This window comes from Barbus barbus (genome assembly GCF_936440315.1).
Source record: "Barbus barbus genome assembly, chromosome: 49".
Lineage (NCBI taxonomy): Eukaryota > Metazoa > Chordata > Actinopteri > Cypriniformes > Cyprinidae > Barbus > Barbus barbus.
Genome location: NC_136727.1, coordinates 14818030 through 14841203, shown reverse-complemented (window position 1 = coordinate 14841203; position 23174 = coordinate 14818030). Strand labels below are relative to the sequence as shown.

At 38.9% G+C, this 23174-nt stretch overlaps 2 protein-coding genes across 9 annotated transcripts in view; both read right to left on the bottom strand.

The window, feature by feature from the left end:
• Positions 1-18008, bottom strand: part of LOC306867541 (CREB-binding protein-like) — a 49450-nt gene extending 31442 nt beyond the window's left edge. For all 8 annotated transcript variants that reach the window (XM_079413258.1, XM_079413259.1, XM_079413262.1 and 5 more), the window contains exons 1-2: positions 17208-18008; positions 489-1129 (exon numbers count right to left, since the gene is read on the bottom strand). In XM_079413258.1, the coding sequence (XP_079269384.1) occupies positions 489-1129; positions 17208-17277 (711 nt within the window). In that variant the 5' untranslated portion in view covers positions 17278-18008. The remainder of the gene's footprint in view (positions 1-488; positions 1130-17207) is intronic.
• Positions 18009-18549: 541 nt separating this feature from the next.
• LOC306867538 (adenylate cyclase type 9-like) overlaps positions 18550-23174 on the bottom strand; it is a 44755-nt gene continuing 40130 nt past the window's right edge. The window contains exon 10 of the mRNA XM_079413256.1: positions 18550-22791. Coding sequence (XP_079269382.1) covers positions 21498-22791 — 1294 coding nt within the window. The 3' untranslated portion in view covers positions 18550-21497. The remainder of the gene's footprint in view (positions 22792-23174) is intronic.

Sequence of the window (23174 nt, the reverse complement as noted above, 5' to 3'; positions counted from 1 at the left end):
AGCGCTGAGAAACTCCTCTAGCGGCCGCGCGTCATGATTAGCATCGTTTGTATGATGCCGTCTCAACCGTTTGTAAGCTCTCTCAGTAGCTGTGGTCTACTAAAAGACTCAAAGGCATCAGGGCTAAAGTGGAGAGAAAAAAAGAAGGGGGAATTTTAACCTTCATAAAAGATAAAAACTTTTCTTCTTCTTTATTTAGTTTGGTATGGTTCGGAACGAATACATGTATCGTGCCACCCCTAATATATACATATCCATACATACACACACATAGGAAGAAGAAAACTTCCTAAAGATTTTTTATTAAAATCTGCTGTTTCCAACCAGGATTTATATACAACATGCCAAAATTTGCATTAATATACATGAATTGATAATAGGAATATTCATCAGGGACCGTTTTCATTCGCATCATCTCACAACAAATCTTCTCACAACTCTGAACTCGAAGCGACTGAAACCACAGCAAAGGAAACTGGCCATCTCACCTTGTTGATATTGCCGGCTTGCTGGGTGTTGATGCCCATCTGCTGTGCCCCCTGTGTGAGCGTCTCTGCCAGGACACTCCCCGCTCCTCCCTGTGCCGCCGCCCCCGCGGCTCCTCCCGCCCCAACAGAAGATGCCACCTGCATGCCGGCACCCTGGTACTGCATCCCCGGCGCTCCTCGACCGCGGCCTACAGAGCCATTGATCACCTGACCCGGCTGTCCAGCCGCGTTCTGTCCCATCATGCCGCTGTTCAGCATGGCCTGGTTAAATCCCGTGCCGAGTCCCATGCCAGCTGAGCCGGCGTTATTGCCCTGCGTCCCAGGAGTGGCGCCTGGTTTCTGTGTTTGAGAGGGGTGGGAAGGGGAGCCCTGGCGCAGGGGACTCTTTCCAAGCCCGCCCAGCTGAGATCCGATGCCGCCTGGTTGCGGACTGGTCGAGTTCATCCCAGCGCTGCTTCCCGGCCGCAGGAGCTCGGAGAGCTGCTTGTGCTTGGCAGCAGCGTCAGGGACCATGGGGCCGTGACCACCTGCACCTGTAGCCCCACCGTTTGAGGACATGGACATCAGCCCCAGGTCTCCGTTAGGTATCAGCTCATCTGGAAGATCGTTCTCCAGGTCATCCCAGGAAAGTGAACCCAACTCTGAGGAAAGAGAGGGAGAAATGTAATTTTGTGTGTGGTTAGAGTTCTACAATTATATATATATATATATATATATATATATATATATATATATATATATATATATAAAAATAAATAAATCACCACCAAATTTCCAAATTGTTTGAAATTTCCAAAGTGCATTTAACATCTATATTATCGGTTAAGATTTTTTTTCTTTTAATTTGGTAAGAAGACCCACCATGTGTTGCTAATTGAAATGTATATGTATACAGTGTGTGCAGAATTATTAGGCAAGTTAATATTCTGGTCATATTTTTTTTCCAAGAACATTTTACCAATTCCAAACCACATCAATCTTAATAACTACTATTGACTTTGTATTTAAAGGGGTCATATGATGCTTTTTTAAAGATCATTATTTTGTGTATCTGGTGTAACAGAATGTGTTGACATGCTTTAATGTTCAAAAAACACATTTTTCAAATAATGTACATTATTGTAGTTTCTGCCTCTCTCAAACGCTTCGTTTTCTACAAAGTCCCTCCTTCCGACAAGCACAGTCTGCTCTGATTGGCCAACTGGCACAGTGCATTGTGATTGGCCGAACACAGCAAGCACTCGTCAGAAATGTAACGCTCCTTTCCATAATCGCGAGCTTCAGCTTTCAAAATAAAAGTAAAGACAGTTAATAATGTCCTTAGTTTTACCATCAGCTCAAGCCCGAGAGGGGAACAGAGTTGCGTGAGACACACAGTGATGATGCTCGTGCGTATTTGCACACAAGCCGCGATTAAGATAGTTGACATACTGTGATGTGACCCTGTCTCTCTCTCACACACACACCACACGCAAAATTCCGCATTTGAACAGTCAATAGCAAATACTTAAACTATAAACAAAACTTACTTAAGCCCCTTTCACACTGCACGTTGGTACCAGACAATTGCCGGAGTGCCTTCTGTGTGAACGCAAACTCGTCCCGGGATTAATTCCGGAATCGATCCCGGGTTGGGGACCTAGTAACATTGCCGGGTTCAGTCCCGGAACAAGCTCTGTGTGAACAAAAGCCAGAACCAATGCCGTAAAGGCTGATGACAAGCGTTATCATGCGACTCTTTTACCGGGTGTTTTGAAGGCAGATCAAAGTTCACACAACGAAAAATGTGTAAACTGGAATGAGGCAGCGATCAGGGAGCTCCTCACTATCCGCGCTGAAGCTGAAATCATTCGCCAGTTTAGTGAAATGGTGTGCGCCGCATTATACACATCACATGAAATGTCACGCGTCTTTACGGAATCTTTACAGGTTGTGTGTGAACGCACGCAGATTCTGGAAAATCACTGGCAGTGCGAATGAAACGAAATCAAATGATCCCGGGATGATTCCCGGAACACATTACCCGTGTTTTTTCCAGAATCTCTGTGTGAAAGAGGCTTTAAAGTAGCTGATTCAGAAGCGCCAGATCGTCATAGTCAGAATTACCTCCTCTCCAAGGTTCACGAAACTGTCGTCCATAAAATGCATTGTTGTTCTGTTGCAAGTAAACTTAATGATTCCTAAATGCATCTACTTTCAGAAGGCCAAATAAGTGCTTTTGCTTTCGCCTAGAAACACACAGTGTCTCCCTGTCATGGCTGCATCAGCACTACTGCGGTTACTGAAACCACGCCTTCTCTCTTTGTGTGAACATTTGGGCGGCATTACGCAAATATTTCCAAATCATGACGAAGACACGTGGGGGCGTGTTTAAATGAGCCGTTTTACGGGAGTGTGGCAGAGTCTTAACTTTGATAAAGAATATCTATTTGGTTTTGAGACTTTAGTCTTTGCAACAAAATCTTATCTATGCACAATCAGCTTGTAACACTCCAAAGAGAAAAGAAAACTTGAAATCACATCATATGAACCCTTTAATCATTTATAAGTTATATATAATTGTCCATGAAGGCTGAAAGTCAAAAACTCCTTATTTCAGGTGTGCAGAATTATTAGGCAGGATTTCTTTTACAAATAAAATGAGCGAAAAAAAGAGATTGAACTCGAGAATAAAAGTTAAAAAATTTTTAAATGTCCATGAGAAGGATGCAATACTAATGCAATAATAGAATTAGCAAAGTTAAGGCATGACCATTGGTCAGCAAAATGCTCATTGGGTCCGCACGGTCAGAAAAAACAGGTGGAGAAGAAAAGACACGTTAACTGCAAAAGAATTAAGAATTAATGTGAAGAATTAGGTGCGAAACCATCAGGAACCATTTAGTCTCCAGCACATAATTAAATACAAAATCAATAGTAGTTATTAAGATTCATGTGGTTTAGAATTGGTAAAATCTTCTTGGAAAGAAAATATGACCAGAATATTAACTTGCCCAATAATTCTGCACGCACTGTGTGTGTGTGTGTGTGTGTGTGTGTGTGTGTGTGTGTGTGTGTGTGTGTGTGTGTGTGTATATATATATATACACACACAATTTTAAATTAAAAAAAATATTTTTCCAATAAAGAAATCTGAGGTTTCTTCAATTTAAGCTTAAAACATAAAAAGACTCAAAATGCTGAATTCGACTTTGCATTCCTGTAAAATGAATATGCCGTCTACTCTGACTAAGGTCTATTAAATTTCATATTATTAAGGCTCTAATGGAAGCTGTGGTTTTGACACCATGAAAATATTGTTTTAGCAGCTCCATGCTGTGAGGGAAAACTAAGTAGTCTAAATCAATATGCCTCCATGAGGTTGATCACCGCCGAGTCTGCTAATAGATTTAATAAATTCACCTCATCTATTAAAACCTGCTAATGAACGACTGACACGTTATACACACATAGGAGTGTGTATGATACCTCAGAACAGCTGGTAGAAAGGAGACGTTCTCAATCACGTCTGTGACAGTAAGAGACTAACAACAGATGTTAGCATGTTTAGCAGAGTAAATGCCACCAACACAACAGGACGGATGCTAGAGCTGATATCACCACCGATTCAGGTGCAAAATTAATGGATTTGATAATGATTTACTCAATGTTTCAAAGTATACTGCATGGTGTGCCGCACACTACAAGAAGCAACAATGTAGCATACAACTGTAAAGTTTACCACTGAAGACTATTTCATGCTATTTATTTTTTTTTTAAATCACAGGCAGGATACAGTACATACTGCATACGTTACTGTACACTAGTGAGCTCATGCAAAAATGTTGCATACCGTTTGTAGTTCTTACCACTGTAGACGGTTTCATATACTACTGTTATGAAAGTATACAGTACATACTTAGTATGCAGCACATTAGCGACAATGTAGCGTACTACTGTTTGCAATGTTTACTAATGAAGACTGTTTTACATATTTTTAGAAAAACGCAGGCAGCATACAGTACATACTGCATATGTCACACACTAGAGAGATTTAATTGACAATTTAACAAACTACTGTTTGTTATGTTTACCATTGAAGGCTGTTCCATATGTTTATTTTAATTGTAGGTAGTATATATAGTGCATACTGCCAATAGCATGCCAAACACTTGAGGTCAAGTGGCATTTACCAGATTATTTCATATACTAGTTTTATAAAAATATACGCAGTATACAGTACATACTGTACAGTACGTCAAGCAGCAATTTAGCATAGTACTGACTGTTGCATTTACCAGTGAACACTATTTCATGCAGAGTGTACTGCTACTACTAGGCTACTATTAAAATTATATATAACTATTTTTTTTTTAAAGTAATGATCGCACAACATTTCTTCCATGTTTTAATTTTAATAGTAAAATTTTGCTTGCCAAATAAATAAAGTTTGATTTTCAATCATTTAAAAGATAAATGAAATTAATGTTTTATGCCTTCATTTGAAAACCAGATACAGAACACAGAATTTCTGAGGAAAAATAAAACATTTCATAAGGCTGTTTTAAGAATAAATTTGAGTAACTTTAAAGAATAAGTTATGCATTCAAATAATTAGACCTACTACAACACAGAATTGAATAACAATAAAACATATGGTGAAAGAAAATAAAACATCCACTTATGAAAGTGGATAAAGACTTTAAATTTCTTGAAGTCTTTAACAACCTAGAATAAATGAGTAGAAATGATGATTCTGTCTGAGCTATGCGTTTTAAAACGAGCACACACTAGTGTAAACTGACAACTATTTGAGCTTTATTAAAATTATTTGTACTGATTTATTGTGTTGATATATTTTGTTCCTTTGTGCAGTGGCTCAGGAGATGAGTCTTTGAGTCTGTATACATGTCAACAAGCTGAAAAAAAAAGAATTTTTTTTGAGATAATGTAATCTTGTAAAAACTGATTTCATAAAATTGGTATCAAAAAAAGTATCGTTCAGGAACCGGTATCGAACTCAAGGTATCGGTATTGAAAATTTTTGCACACTAGTAAGGACAAACAATAATGTAGTGTACTACTGTTTCAAATGCTATTTAAAAATAACAGGTAGTCTGTATAGTACCTACTGCATAGTGTGCCAAGCAATGATGCAATGTACGCTCATTTGTAACGTGCACTACTGAAGACTGTTTCAAATAATATTTTAATACAAATTTTACAGTATAAACAAATGAAATCAAGCGACAATATAGCATACTACTGTTTGTTTTTACTGTTGAAAACCTGCTTTACATACTATACTTACAGGCAGTAAGTATACAGCACATACTCCATAGTGTGCCGCACACTAGTATGCACAGTACACACTGAATAGTGTGCAAAACACAAGTTGTCAAACACCGACGCAGTGACGACTGTTCATAACGTTCACTGCTGAACACTGTTTCGCATACTGTTTTTAGAAACTTGCAGGTACGCTAGTGAGGTCAAATGACAATATAGCATACTACGTTTGTAATATTTACCGCCGCAGAACATTTCACATGGTACTTTTATATAAAATAGCAGGCACTGCACAGTATTTCACACACTAGTTTCCCATTCTGAAAGTAGCCTGTTTTCACAGCCCTGAAATTTTGGTAAAATTTTGTGTGGTGTTTCCCAGAGCAACAAAGTCGATCTATGCACGACTCTGATTGAGATGCAGCACGGGTAGCGCTGAGGTCGCACCGGTTCGAGAGTAAACACAGACACGCTGCCAGACACAGCAGGTGCTAAACATGAGGGAGGCAGAAGTAGGGATCATCCCTTTTCTTTCGCTCCCTGTTTAATGACCCACATCACGGAGCCAGACTCGTGCAAGTCCTCGCTTACACACTCAGCTGTCTAGTGCCAACGTCCCACCCTCTCCGTGCTTGGAGTCGAGCCAAAATGCAAAGCAACGTCCACGTTCGGAAGCACCTTGGAGTCTCGAGTCCCAACGGGGATCCAGATTTCTCCCTCCACCATCGGGCTGAAGCTCGTTATAGTGGCTCCGGCGGGGGGCTATAAATAGTCTATCCGCGCAGCAGCAGACCACAGCTGTCGTTCACAGCGTCTGAAAGATAGCAGGCTGTCTGAGCTGGGACAGGTGCGCCTCGCCTGGGATTTCATTCGTATGGGGAGGGTAGCAAAAGATACATACAAACCAAGACTTTTAGTTCAGCTATCCATCTCTGTTGCTTTCAGTCGCTCCCTAAATCCCACATTTCAATCTTAGAATAATCATTTTCAAGTCTAATTCTAATTCATTCTGGTTCATTTGGGCATTTCTCAGTTATAATATCGATTTGATCCTATAATATCGCAACTGATATTTGTATTTAGCAAGGATGCATTACATTTATTAAAAGTGACAGTCAAGACATTTATAATGTTACAAAAGATTTCTCTCTGTTCTTTTGAAATTCTGTGTGGTTCATGTTTCATGGTTTTTCCACAAAAATATGAAGCAGCACAACTGTTTTCAACACTGATGATAGTAAGTAATGTTTCTTGAGCATCAAATCAGTATATTAGAATGATTTCTGAAGGAAGATGATGTCATATTTAATCCAATATTGTAATCCAAAAACTTTAGGCAGGTGTTCGATCACATGAAACACTTCACTGTCAATAAACTAAAATCAGCAAGATTTCTTAATTAGTTTTGTTTAAATTCAATGGCTTATAAAAGTATTTTTTCTATACAGAAAAATATTATATTTTCTATAATTAACAATATTTAAAAAAAAAAAATCTATTTTAAAGTTTTAGCATTAACAGATTTGGTCGTTTTTCTGAAAACAAATTGAATTAAAGCAAATTCTCAGATGATTTTATCATGCAGATGGCATGTTGGGCTTTAGCATTAACTGTTGACATGCTAACACCCTCTCTGAGAATTTCTCAAAATCAATTCCCATTAGCAAGCCGACCTTCAGCAAACTTCAAGAAAATTACATTTTACAGACTTCAATTCAAAGCGTGTTTGTTTATGAAGACTCTCGAACTTTTGCACAATAAAAAGTTTAAATTCATCATTTTTTTTGTGGACTTGACCATGAACTTGCTTAACTGTATTATAGAAATGTCTTAATTCTTGACCAAGTTTCTAAATTCCATGGTTTCTAAGAAGATATAAGGACGTTTCTGTAACTAAGCTCATGAAAAGCAATTAGCCAACTACTTCAAACAACCTAAAATATGTAAGTTTTCATGTAACAAATACAGAAATATGACAAAATCTCTCTGTGGTCTTCGTCACAGACAAAAACAAAACCATGCTGTGCTTGGCTTGGTTGGCTTCTGAGTGCGTTTTCTCTAAAGACAGTGGATTTAATTTGGTCTGACTGTCCTATGATGTGTTATCACAACTGAGATGATCCAGGTCTGTGCTTTCAGACTAAGACACCACTAAATGGCCCCACACAACTGGTGTATCACGCCAGAATTACTCTAGTGAAATAGCTCCAGCCCTCTTGATTCTACTTGACTTCTGTAACGCATCAATTTGGACGGCTGATGGGTTTTAAAGAGCTTTCATTTAAGAAAAGGAACATTCTAATCCATCTGTCACCCAGGAAGTGACTATCGCGCCTCAGTCATCAAAAACACACAAAAAGCCCATAATAGACCAGCATGGCATGTTGAGCTTCAAACGACAGCCATTTCAGAAACGATTTTCAGCCCTCTCGTTATGACAAAGTTCAAATGGAATCGACACACTTTTTCCACATTTTCTGAAATGATTGTAGGGAAAATCTGTCAAATTTAACTTGCAACGCTACAGTTGTATTGGTAGCCAGAAAGTCGCCTGCCAAATCCATGAACGAAGATGCAAAGATGGGGAATACGTCAGGGTCTGTGCAGGCCTTGTTATAACCTTGCAAAATGATAGGTGCGTTCACATTCACGCACATACACTATTCCATGCTGTTTTGTAAAGAGACTGAGTAGTGTGTTCACACTGAAAATTCCAAAGAAAAAGTTCATGATGGATATTTCATGCACTAAACTGTCAACAGATTCTGATGCTAGATGACAAAATAATCTTACTGAATTCATCCACTACACAGTTCAGTACATATTGCATAGTATAAGTACACAGTGTATTGTTTGTAGGGATGTCCCGATCCGATATTGATATCGGAAATAGGTCCGATATCAGCCCAAAAAAACTCTATCGGATTATATCGGACTACGTTGAAAATCTCCGATATAAGCAGTCCGTTCCGCTCTAAACTCCGTTACAGCTATTCTATCCAGCAGCCTCCAGAGCCAGCGTGCAAAGCCCACGTGATCACAACACTGCTTGCTAGCGAAGTAGCAAAGAAAAAGAGCGATGTCGGCCGTGTGGCAGTATTTTTCATTAAAGTCCGAAAAAGACAGTGTGGCTCAGTGCAACACTTGTCATGCACAAGTTTCCCGTGGTGGAACAGAACCGGGAAAGTTTAGTACGTCCAACCTCATCGCGCATTTGAAGCAGCATCACAAAACTCTGCATGAGGACTTTCGCAAGACCACTGAGTTAAGGAAACAATCCTCTGGCAACCTCAAGCAACCAACGCTGCCTGAAACCCTCGCAAAGCGTGACAAATTCCCAAGAGATAGCAAAAAGGCATTAACCTTAACAGAAAGGATATGCCAGTTTATTGTGCTCGATGACCAGCCACTGTCGGTGGTGAGTAATATTGGGTTTAAACGCTTAATTGAACACCTCGAGCCTCGCTACGTTATGCCCAGCCGCCACTACATTGTCGACAAAACCATACCCCAGATGTATAAAGAAGTTAAAGAGTGTATTGCTATGCATCTGGATAAAGCAAGTGCTGTTAGCTTCACCACTGACATCTGGAGCTCAGAAAACTGCCCGCTATCTTTATTGAGTTTGAGTCTGACTGCGCACTGGATAGACGCTGACTTTACTTTGCAGAGAGCAGTTTTACATGCACGCGAGTTCAGAGGTTCACACACAGCTAACGCCATCACAAACGCCATGGAGGAGATGCTGCGTGACTGGAAAGTCGACAAAAAGAAGGTCCATGTCGTTCTAAGAGATAATGCTGCTAATATGAGAAAGGGATTGGATCATTGCACTATTTTTTGTGGATAGTAAATGCAACGATCTCATTCTTTACGGGCAGTGTGTGTGAAATTGAAACTTTGGACACTCAACCTTTAGCAGTTGGTCAATTAACAATATTTTTTTTTTCTTATGTTCCTGCTCTCAGCTGTTCATACCATTTGCTGACGGTAAAAAATAAATAACTGAAGTGACCTTTAATTAGTATTTTGCACTTTAAAAAATATATTTTTGTTTATTCAATTAAGATATTTTTCAGGGTCTTAATATTTATTCTTTATTTTTTATATATTCTTATGTAAAAGGTTCACATTTATGCAACCAATAGTTAATAAATTGATAGTTTTTTTCCATACTTACTGTTGCTGACTTTTGTTCTCAGTTTGATCTAGCCGTTCATACATTCCACACAACGAAATAGGTAGAAGTATTCATGATTTGTGCTGATTATTGTATCGGATTTGTATCGGTATCGGTTAGTACTGAAGGCTGCAATATCGTTATCGTATCGGAAGTCAAAACGTTGTATCGGGACATCCCTAATTGTTTGTATTTTTGACTAGGATTGCAAAGGAGCAGAACATTTTTGGAAACTTTCCAAACATTTTCACAAAAAAAAAATCCTTTAAAGTTTCCAAAAATTCTAGACTATTTCCAGAAACTTACCAGAAATGTTCCGCCTCTTTGCAACCCTACTTTTGGCACAACTTATAATATGTTCAAAAATATTAACAATTGGAACAACTGAAAAATAATGCATAGAGAACTGATAAATATTCAATAAATACACTAAATATATTTTATTGCCAAAAATTGTAATAGTGACCACAAAAAATCTACATTAATTTTACATAATTAACGGAACACTGCTCAAAGACCTGAAGTACAACAGTAAGTGTCTTGAAATATATTAGGTCAGTGATTTTGTTTCAAAGCAATGATGAATTTAGAGAAACAACTTTTCAAAGAGGGCTAACTTAAAGCTGCAATAAGCTACGCAACTTTTGCCGAGATTTTTGCCTTGATTTTGCAGTCTGGATGCTAGTTGCCAAAAGTCAGAGCCAGAACCGATTATTTAGGTAGTGTGTGATCCTTATTCATTTAGAAAATGACACACACTTTTTCCTTTTATTCCCTTTTTGAACCATTTGCCTACAATTTCTGTGATACAGAATATGTGAACAGAATCATGAAACCCTGTTATAAAAACTGAATTTACTGTATAATGTGAAATGTCGTGGAATTCGGGAAATTTTGAATGAATAAATCAAAAGTAGGGCTGTACAATTAATCAAACTCAAATAATGATATATACTATTATCTGTGACTTATATTTAAATATGCATGTTCTGTGAAAAAAAAAAAAAAAAAAAAAAAACAGAATTTAGTAAAGACTAAACCTGGCTTAGCGCCCTAGGCTAACTGCTATCTGTCCACATGACATCAATATTGAAAAATTATGTATTTTCGCAACAATGCCAGATAAGAGCCATTTTGAGTTCTACAAAGAACTTACAGTGAACAGTTCTAAAAAGAACCATTTTTTTCTTAGTGTGAAACTTATTCCCAAATAAAGCACCTTTCAACCAACGGAAAGATTCTTGATGGAACCAAGATACCAATAAAGAACCTTTAAGAATGTATTATAGCTAAAAATTTATTAATTACTAAATAATTAATTATCTTTTCAGATCTATTTTTGTTTATACATTGTTTTATTTTTTAAATTACAGCAGTTTATGATTATCGTAACAAATCACCCACGGCCATGTAAACATCCAATAACTCATGCATAAAGATCTCTGGCAATATTCTTTGATTTGCATGGTGTCTCAAAGCATGTTCACAGCACAGCTGGACACATCTCTGGTGTGTGCAGCACTCAAGCGCTCTAAGGGAAGGCATGTGCGTGAGTTAACTAACTCAGTGCAGAAGTCTAAGGTTTAGCTGACTGTTGTGTGGCCTTTTGGGAGTGTTAGGGATGTTGCTCTTTTAGCCGATTCCTCACCAGTTGACTGATCAGTTAAGGAAACTTTGTACAATTAGACTGGTTTCAGGTTCACCATACCAAGATGGGTCACTCGGATATGTTACCTGTGGCACTTGGATATGTTACCAAGAATATATGTTATCTGTTCATACTCGTATTGAAAAGCCTTCATGTAAACACTGAACCAAATTAAATTTTGATCAGATTGGTAGAGATGAAATTATCTTGTCAACTGGAAAAATATCATCCAGTCGTAAATGTGTGAATATGCGATATCTTCTCAATAGAACATGCATATGTTCATTATTGCTTTATGAACGAGTCTGTGGAGAAAACTGAATAGTTACTAAATATTTGCACTAAAAAAGCTCTTCTGACATATTTATCAAGTCAACATGGCAAAAACAACAATTATACTCATGATAGCTTCAGCAACATTATCACACCAAAGCTTTCTTCCAGTTTTGACCGCGGTGACTGGGCACTAAATTTTTAATCGGAATACATTAGTGCATGAAAATGTACCCGAAAATGGGAGTCGAAGTGCAATATGTGGGGCTTATATAAACAGAACTTCAAAAATATAAAGATGGAAAAAATTCCTAAACTTGCTACAAAAGAAACATTTATTGACGAAATATTTACTGCATAATATGATGCTGAGTTGGTGTGAGGAAAAATACTTTACTATTCTAGAAAACAAAGGTCACGTCACAAGAGGCATGTATCCGCACTGCTCAAGTCCAAACGCAACTGGAATTGTTTGGCTTGATGGTGAAAACACTTCCTGAAACATATCACACACTTCACCTATCAAAATAATCATATCATGAAGTAATATAGTCCGAACGCATGTAGGCAAGATGGATGCTGTGTGATGGTCCAACAAGCACTACTTTGTGAAAGAACAGCACAGCGGCCAGAGAAACAGGTCTCTACAGGTGCAACAAGACTTCTCGGCTATTAAACCAACAGCTCAAGTTTACATACAAACACACTAGCTACCTGCAGACACATAACATGCTGAATTTATGCAGCCTGTTTGTGCAGAGTTTTTAACACATTTGAGCACTAGTCATTGCACAAATGATGCTAATCTAGGCCTATAGCATGCAAACTGTGATGGCCACTACAGTCATTTATGTGGTTAATGACAACTGAGGTGACGCTTCAAACGGGCCTAAAAGTTACAGGTTTGCAAGCTAATACAACAAAGTACTCGTCGAAAGCACAAAGTCGAAGCACACAATTATCAACTATTTGGACAAGCAAGCTCACAAACAGCACATTCGCATGTCTCTGAACTCGGCCTGGATTGTATTTATTTACAGCAAAATTCCTCCATCTGAACAAAGCAGGAGTGCTTGCCACATTTAAGACAAACTGAGAGACATTTGCGCACTCACAAAGCGCTAGTATGGCTTCTCGAGCGGCCAGCCATTAGGGGTGTTCAATATATTTAGTCTGCGATCATATCGTAGTTGTTGTTTTAACGATGTGCAATTTGACATTATCGAGTATTTTGCAAAAACCAAACAAAACACCCCTACAGAGTGCACGCTGAAGTCTAGACTAGAGCGTGTGTGCATTTAGAGCTTGTTCTTTCACTGCATGCATGATTCAGTCTATTAAAATGCATTATCACAAAATTCAAGATATGAGGGCAGAAAATGTATATATATATATATATATATATATAAATCATTTCATATAGTTACAATCACACGAAGAGTGCCGTTTTTTTGTTCAAAAATAAGCATGATTGTGATATTGTTTTTATACAACAGTTCAATAAACAATAAGTTAATATTAAGACACTTACGTTTTAGACACCGTATTGCCTGTTTTTGCTCCATTGCGCCAACAAAAAATAATTCCAAACAGCCACAGCAGTTTTTTGCATCTCTGAGCAACATGACAATGTTTAGTTCCTGAATGAATCAACCGTTTAAAAGATTCGGTTCATTCGCAATGACTCCCTTAACAATGACTTGCTGCCACCTGCTGGCGATCTTAATTTCACATTCAAAGTATCTGTTCATTTTAAAATAATTTCAAATATCAGTATTTAATGTTTTATGTTTAAAATATCAAAACAATATGCATTTGTAACTGCAGGTCAAAGCACTCCATGTCCCTCTGAGCTGCAAACAGTATGTAAACGCATCTAAAGGCCACTTCAGACGCAACTTCTGCAAAGATTAGGACTTCGTTCACACTGCAGGTCTTAATGCTCAGATCCGATTTTTTAGCGCTGTTGTTCACATTGTCATTTAAATGCGACTGCCATCGGTCTCACGTGTGAACCGTATACGGCCCTGAAGTGATGCGCAGAAGAAGACGTGACGTCAGACGCAGTGCACTGTGTTTGCGGAAATAAAAATGGATGCTGCTCGTGTTAGCGTGTGTTTAGCAATTTTTAAGTTAATGTGCAATTGGAGCCTAAATAACAAAGTCTGCCATTATGGTTTTAATCTTCCCGCCTCCTCCGGCGCAGAATTGTGACGTCTGTCACATTTCAATGACGTAACAATCGCATGAAATTCGACATGGCCGTTCAGACTGAAGTATCATTGCAAAACATCGGATATGTATCCGATTTAGGACCACATATGAAAGTGGCCTGGGCCTGATTTGTGCTGTTCAGACGGTCATAAGAAAATCGGATTTGGGCCACTTTAGCCTGCAGTGTGAGCTAAGCCTAATTGTGTTGATACTGGTTTAATTTGTTTGGTAACAGCCTAAATGTCTTAGTCTAATTGACTGATAAAATATAACAATTTAACTCTAAAGATGCATACTTTTAGAAAACAATGGCTTTATTAAAAGCTCAAATTGCTTGATTAAAGGTAAAAATCAGTTTAAAGATGATTTCTATCACTGATGTGAACTGACCACCATAGGCGTAATTTACGGGTGGGACGGGTGGGACATGTCCCCACCACTTTTTACCAGGCTCGATATTGTCCCCACCACTTTTAAAAAGTAACTGAAAAATAGATTGCGTAAGGTATGTATTAAAGGAAAAGCACCATCTACAAATCGTCACTCTTCATAATCTAATTCATTCATTTAACAAATTTTTCCGCCGGTCAGAAGCTTTTCAACATCCTCAAAGATGAATATTAAGTCTCGTTGTGAAACTATCGCGAGATACGCGATATGCGTCATGGGATATGTAGTTTCCTTTCCCTATAATTAATTAGTCTACAGATCCTGTACCTCTTTTAAAATTTATTTGTAGTCTACAATGTTAATACTGTATTTTAGTCTTAAGGTCTCTGCACACTGAGTCCGAAATTTTCGCATGCGTTTTTTCGCATTCGCAATCTTAAAAATTCGTCACGCACAGAGACCTTGCACACGGAGTCCGATGCGTTTTAATTAATCCGTTGCGAAAGAATTCGCAAAACTATACAAAATGTCTTCAAGCAGCGAGGATGATTTTGTTGGCCTCTCTCTTTTTAAAAAAAGAAAAAGAAAAAGAAAAAGGAAATATTGGGTCCATCCAATCCTTAGATTGCGCAGAGAGGAAGGAGAGTTCCACCTCCTTATCAAAGAGCTGCGGGATTATCTCGAGAGATTCAAAGTTTATTTCAGGATGTCAGTGCCTCAGTTTGATACTTTGCTAGCGATACTGAATCCACATATTAAAAAGAAGACCACCAATTTCCGTGAACCAATTTATCCTGAACAGAGACTGTCTGAGGTATGGATACACACACAGACACACACACACACACACACACACACACACACACACACCCCCCGAACTGCGGCATCGGAAAGGTGCGTGCCAGGCATAAAAAAAATAGGCTACAGCAGTTCTTTATATTCTGTATCTTTGTATTCCGCAATTTGTTTGTCATAAAGTGCTCTGTGCTGCAAGACGAAGTGTATTAATTTGTCTGACACCATTTTGGCTTTCGCTTGTACGGTGGCTCTAAATGGTCAAAACAACTTCTCAAAGCATCTCAAAATGCTTTATACGGATGCGAAAAACGCAAAAAATCGAACCCGATCCGATTTTTTTTTGACGGACGACAATTTCGGAGGCAGTGTGCAAACGTGATTGGCAACGTGAGTTCGTATTTATTTTTCAACGTGCGAAAATTTCGGATGAAAAATTCGGACTCAGTGTGCAATGGCCTTTACTGTGCGTGGCTGCTTCACTAAAAAGCTTCTTATATCACTTCCACACTTTCTTTTGGACATTTTGTTGATGTTTTAACATTTATGCTATAGGTAGCAACATTTACCGTTAACTAGCCTTTACATGTGGGGTGGGGGAGGAAAAAATAGAGCTTTTATAAAAACGTCATAAAAAAAAGATTCGTCAAAACAATTTCATTTATTTAATTATTTAATTAATAAAGGTAGTTTAACTATTTCAAACACAAATGAACTCTCATTCATGTTTTACACAAGGTTTTGCGTAGTTCAGGATTGGTTAAATTATTTGATTGGATGAGGAAACATTTTGTGGGCTTGTCTTGACTCTTGACGTAATGTTGATTCTTCGTTCAGCGCGTGCATTGATCACACCTACTTTTAGCAAGTTGTCCTTTTAGCAAGTTGTTCCACATTGTGAATGTTACGTTTTGCTTATTTGGATGTTTATAGACATATTTGTGAATGTGATGCATGTGTGGAAATTAAGTGCATTTCCAACTCTGAACTCAGTCCCCAAGTAAATTCGGTTATTAAATAAACAAATAGCAAAACGTTTTGTGCGGTGTCCCCACCACTTTTCAAAGCAAAGTTACGCCACTGCTGACCACACAGAATATGAAGAATATCAAAAACCGCAGCTGTCCACAGCAGTCAGATATCAGCACAATCGGCAAAATATCGTCTAATTATCGTTATCGGAAAAATCCCCAAAATATCGCGATATCATTTTTTTTCAATATCGCACACCCCTACCAGCCATGGGGTTTTAATATTTTTAAGTCTCAAAACTGCACTCAGTAAGTTTTTGCCTTGTCAAGTTCAGATACATCCACTTTTATGCGGCTTAAAGCCGGTTGGTCATGAGAGAGAGATTAATAACGTTGAAAAAAAATTATAATAATTAAGAAGTGCTTTTAACAAAATCAACGTCAAACGCATGATAAAACTTTATTTTTTTAATAAAAGCTCTAAATACAAATGGTGCACCTTCCTAGTAAGCAATTATAACCGTATGACTGCATCATAGCGACCATAAACGAAAAAAATGTCACTTTGAGAAACTGTCCCGGGACATTCTCCTGGATCTGTCCTTCAGCTGGAGCTCTTTCCACAAAACCCTGAAGAATGAATGCAATACGATTTAAAAATGTAATCTGGGCCTATTAGATAGACAGCAGTGGGATGCTTAAATGCACAAACGTTTAAACGATAACTATTAGGCTAAGCTTCAGATGCATTATTCTCGCAATGCTAGTTTCATTGGTAACTTAGGTCTAAACTGCACATTATTCACCCTCCTGTCTGTCAAAAACTCAAAATGTCAGTCACCACTGACTTTCACTGCATGTAAAGACACGCTGAGGGTGACCAGATGACTTCATTTAGAGGAGAAGGTTAATGGACTGGTGAATAAGTGTTTATAGGTGTATTCAGCAGGTTTGGGATGAGGCCTGCTGCTGGACTTTACCTGGAGCAGGTGCCGTCAGCTTCGCTCGCTTCGCGCTCGGAGGCCCACCTTCCAGCACATTTTCAGCCATTGCGACCAAAATGAGCTTCTGGCTGAATGTTGCGAGGGAAAAAATCAAAGCGAAGGATCCTTTCGTCCGAAAAACAGATGTTACCTTACTTTTGAAAGACGTGGGGAGTGTGGAGCGGCGGAGGATTTTCTCAAAAAAGCAGCAACAGCGCCCCGCGTCGCCACCACCATTCACCCCATGATAATCCAACACCCAACACCCACATTATCATCGTTATATTACCGAGAAAACGCCTCCTTTCAACGTTAAATCCCAAATAAAATATCCACAGGAGTCCTCGCGCGCGAGCGTCGTTAATGTTGCAATGGCACGCGATCCATTTTCTGACGTCAATATTTTTCGGTGCAAAAACCGTGTCAAAATGCACGGTTGCATAAAAATGCAATATTTTTGCAAAACGGTCCCCTCAGCGCTGTCTGTCCTCCAAAAGCGTCCGGTAAACAATAACCGCTCGGAGCGAAATACAGACGCAAGCGCCGCTCTGAAGGGAAATCAGATATACGAGGGTTTTGTGGCCGACGAGCGCCGATTAAATCCAGAATTTTTCGCCAAAAATTCCTTCGCGGCGATATAAAGCTGTCATTTTCCGCTGAACGGTGTCGTCCGACCTCGATTTGGATGCTCCGCGTCCAAAAATGAAAAATAGTGCTCTATCGAAATCCTGATTCAGAGCCGAGACAAGATGGCGGCTGTTGATTCCTTCGATACAAAAAGTTTTTTTTTCTTTTTCCAGATAGACGGAGCCGAGGGGGAGGGGGAGCGCGAGCGCAATCACGCCCTACGTCAGACCTGCTGTCAGCGCGCGACGCGGCCGCTGGAGGCGCTAGACGACCATCAATACTCGTATTGGGGCAAGAATTTGAAATAAATAGTTTTACATTTAGTTGTGGAGAAGCAGTGCAATTTATATTCATTTTAAATATATAAATCTTAAACTTATAATACAAAAATATTATTTTGATATTTTATGCCTATTTTTTTTTTAGGGGGGGGCAATAATTTGAAAGTTTTACATTTAGCCAATATTAGTTTGCATTAAAACAAGTTGTTGTGCAGCAGTGCAAATTACATTTTTATATTCTGTTGATTCTATTGATTTTTGTTCTCGTCTTAAATTATATTCCGACCCTCACCAAACATACACATCTCTTTTGATATTAATAAAAATATCAATTTAAAACATTAAATGATGGTTAATCGTGATTTAAATTGCCATTATTTAAAATAAATAAATTCTCCCACACATAAAACAGACACACACCACTTCTGGTATCTTTTCATTGTTTCTCTACTCTCGAAATCTGGCACATGCATTATCAACTCTGAAACATAAAAATCAAATAATACATCATATGTACATACAAAGTGAGTGCACTGTGCAAATGTATACAGATTATGCTTTTTGCCTGAATATAACGGCTAATAAATCAATACCCGCTGTGTCTCATGTGCATAAAAACAAATTATTGAAGAACGTGCAGCTAGAAGAAAAAAAACAAACAAATCAATAATATCTTTCCCACAGCCCACACTATTAAATTCTTTGGTATACACATTCCCATATATGGCACAAAAATAATTGATACAGTTAATAAAAGCATGTGAATATTTAAGGGCATATTTTTAACACGAGCACCAAAACAAACAGGTTTTATATTTGCACTCAAATATACGTCTCTTAACCAATTAAGATTTGTTCAATTCTATACAAAACTAAAATAAATGAAATGAAAATAAAAACATGATTCTCCAAACTGAAATCAATCGCACATATAGAACAAGATTAAATTCACACTTTTCCATTTTAGTTCATTTAAAATATAAAACTTTAGTAGAATTGAATGTGAGGCACTTTTCAAGAGTTAGGCCTTTGGTGCTTGTTACGTTACTGAGTGCAAAAACCCATTTCTCCTTGCTTTAGGTGGCTCCCTTTTATAAATATGCCCTTTTGATATTAGGCTCCATGGCTGCACACCGATTCATGCACAGCCACAATAAACGCAAATGCATTTAATACAAAACCACATACATTATGCACAATTAATTATAATTCAATACTGTCAGCACTGGGCTTCTTTAGCCAATGGAGTGATACAATAACTCAAAGGTGAATGTGCAGTGAACCCTAAAACAATTAACAGCAAAATCAAATCCCTTTTCCATCCCGAAAAGTTCCATTTAAAGATACACAGTGTATTTTATTATTTTTTTTAAAAGGCTGTAATTATAATTCACATCAAAGAGGTAATAATATGATACAATAACATAATATTGCAGGTGTTCTGAAAGCTGCAGCATCAAAAAGACACCCTGATATTTTGACTCTGAAGCAACCTGGTGTTACAATCGAGGGGGAAAAGAGTGAACAAAAAGGCACTGGATTTTTTCCATTTTTGAGAACAAACTAGTGAGTGCTCTGTAAACAGAAATAAAGAAAGAAATCTGTCCTCCTCGAACCTCAGAGCCAAGCTTATCCATTATACATGGCAGAAGATACGGATCCTAATAAAGGACTTGCTTGAGAAACTAAAAATGCTTTGCTTGATTGATGATTGAAATGTAAGACGCATCGCAAGAGATACTGCAGACTATTCTCTAGTGTTCTGAATGCATCAGAAACAAAAACAAAAACAAATAAAAATCAGGTAAACAAAAGCAAAGAAAATCAGATCACGGAACAACTGTCGGAAAAAAAAACAAACAACTAATTCGAAGAGCTGCTGACAAAATCTCAACAGAATTGACAAATAAAAAAAGCTATCAGATATTCTAAAAAAAGTAGGCAGAAATGAACATAAAATTGCAAGCCTCTCACCAACTATGGCAGCACAAGAACCTTCTTCCTCAAGGCCATGGAGTGAACTGGTATCACAAGTGCACGGTGATCAATAAAAACTGGCGAATTGGCGATACCAACTCAGGCTCTGCTGGCACGATCACAGTGAAAAACAACTGATTCGAGGCACTGAATGAAATTAATTAACATGCACTGATAAACAATTCAGCTACAAAATCTGTTCAACCGAACACTTCACCGAAGGCTTCGTTGGCTGGAGTTTACTGGATATACATTTAGGAGAAAACACAGTGGCGCTCGTTCTGCTGTGTTAAGATCCTTAAATATTGTAAGTGTCATGCTGAAAAGTTAGATTTATTCATTTAATTTTGAATCCTGTAGGATGTTCCCTCAGGCAATGAGAAACGTTAAATTGTGGGGCTAAATTTTATGCAAAAAAATGCACTGAACCTCCAAACACAGCATGTTTTCAACAACCATTACACTCTGAATTTCCGAATGCATTACAATCACCGGCCCTTGTATCCTCTAATGAAGGGGAGGGAGCGCTCAGCATGGTTCCTGCCATTTTTCTTCATTGCGATTCAAACAAATAAGGCTGATTGTGCTGTTTTTTCCTCATTTCATGAGTTGCTATTTTGCATAAGCCACTTTTACCTCGCTTTTAAAAAAGCTACATTGTTTGCTGCCAGATATACTGGATATTAATATGGGCATTGTGGAAAGAAGTGCCGGAAGCCCATCTTTATCTATCCGCCCTTGTCTTCCTTGGTTTTATTTTAATAAGATATAGGTGACCGCACACGTAGTAGAGCGGTGAAACCAATACACTGACTGTATATTCATTATAATAACTTTAAAACATTAGTCTGTAATCCTGATTCTAATTAACAAATGGCTTGTTTTCAATCATTTTGTCTCAAAGAGAGAGGAAAAGAAAACACTGAACAAAATAATACGGCATTAGAGGTGGAATACATTACCAAAATGAAATGAACAAAATAATACGGCATTAGAGGTGGAATACATTACCAAAAAAAAAACTGCATTTTTCACTGTCCACGTCTTTTCAAAAAGCCATGCTGATATATTTGTTCAAACATCTCTTTCATTTGTTCATTTGACTGATCTTACATATCGTGAAGGCACTTTATAAACAAAAAACAAATTAGAGAACATCAGAAATATGAACTCTATCCATTTCCCCCTCTGTGCTACACTGTGATCCACACAGCAGATGCTTAGCGCACCCATTTTTCTATTTAGGTCACGTTATCAACACATATGCCCTATACAGGCTAATGCTACTTATTGGAACTCCAACAGTTGTGGCCGGAAAAGCCCCTTGAAGGAAGTAGAGCCTGAAAATTATATGCGGATTGGCTCTTGAAAAGGGTCAGCCAAGGTCAGGAGGAAATCTGAATCAATCCACTGCCCTGAGCTTTGTACGCTCATCTACATCTTCATCTTCCTCTCCTTGTAAAGGTGTCTCTGGTCTGGCTAACGGCGCATACGGTTGTGTTATTGAGGGAGGTTGTGTACCACTTAGCGATGGTGCTTGATAAGGACTCATGTAATCCTTTTCTTTGAGCTCGGGGACAGGAGACTTGTCCTTAGTGTCTTGGTGCAACTCCTCTGTAATCTGAGACGGTCCTAATACACGGCCCTGAGGCACACCGTGGCCACTGATAGAGGCAACATTGGGAGAGGTGCAGGGAGGGTTTAGTGGTGCAGCAGATGTTGTTGTTGCATTGGCAAGTGTGTTGGGCTCTAAATGCCCAACGGCACTGTCCACCTGGCCTTGTTCCAGGTTTTGCGTGGACTCCGATCTGCCTTCGTTCATTTGGGGATACAAGTAAGTCCTCATCTGCCCTTTCCCTTTAACGTTTACAGTGCCACGATAATCGAAAGCGTAGTTCATTCTGCAGAGCACACAGTGGCTCTCTTCACTAACCTGTATGCGGCACTCCACTCCTGTGCTGTCCATGCGGCTAGCGATGTTGACCGTGTCGCCCCATATGTCGTAAAGCAGCTTGGTAGTGCCGATGACGCCGGCAGTCAGGGGCCCGTGGTTGAAGCCAATTCTCAGCTTGAACTTGAAACCCAACATGTTCTTATTAAAATCGTCCACCACGCGCATCATTTCAAGGGCGAAGTCAAAGAGGGCACATAGGTGGGCGTGCGGATGTGGCTGTTCTTGGCACTGCTGCCCATTTAATCCAGACGCCGCCATGTAGGTGGCACCAATGGTTTTAATCTTCTCTACATTTGAGAATGCAGGCTTGCGCAACAGTTCGTCGAAGTCTCCGATGAGTTCGTTAAGTACTCGGTAGCACTCTTTCCCACCCTCGTAGCTCTCTTCGTAGAATTCGCTGAAGTTGACGATACTTGCGAAGATGACCCCGACATTGTCGTGATTTTTAGAGTAACTCTGGTTGACCTTTAGCTGCTCGGCAACATGGATGGGGATGATGTTACCCAGCAGCCAGTCCGCTTGATCTCGCATGCTCTGGATCTTGATGCGATGCTTGTCAGCTTCCACATTTCCGTGGTAATGTAGGCGGTAGCTGACCTCGAATTCCCGGTTGAGGAACCAAACCAACAGCAGCAGGAGGAAGAAGGAGAGCAAGGTCTCTAGGACGAGCAAGTCGAGTGCTGTGGGCGCAGAGTCCAACTCACTTGTCTGATCTACTTCGGCACTCTGGTTACTCATGTTCCTGAAGCCAAGAGAAAGAGATTTCAGATTTGAGTGGCGTGTTCTACAGAATAATAACACCAATAGTAGAAGGTGCTCAAAAACACCCTTTCAGTTTTAAGATGTTGTAAGTCTTAAATCATGAATGGTGCTAGGGGTGCATGGACATGTCACCTTGTCTTTATCACGTGGCAATTTTAATGCCATAGATTTTTAAAACCTTCTGACATTTAAGCATGCATTAACCTGTGATTAAAGGCTGGAATATGCTACATGACCTTTGCACAGATTTTTGCCTCAATTTGCAGTCTGGATGAGACGGCACTAGTTAACGAACTTCAGAGCCAGTCTGCATATTTTCAGGAATACACGGGTGTATGATGGGCACAGACCATACTTTTTTTA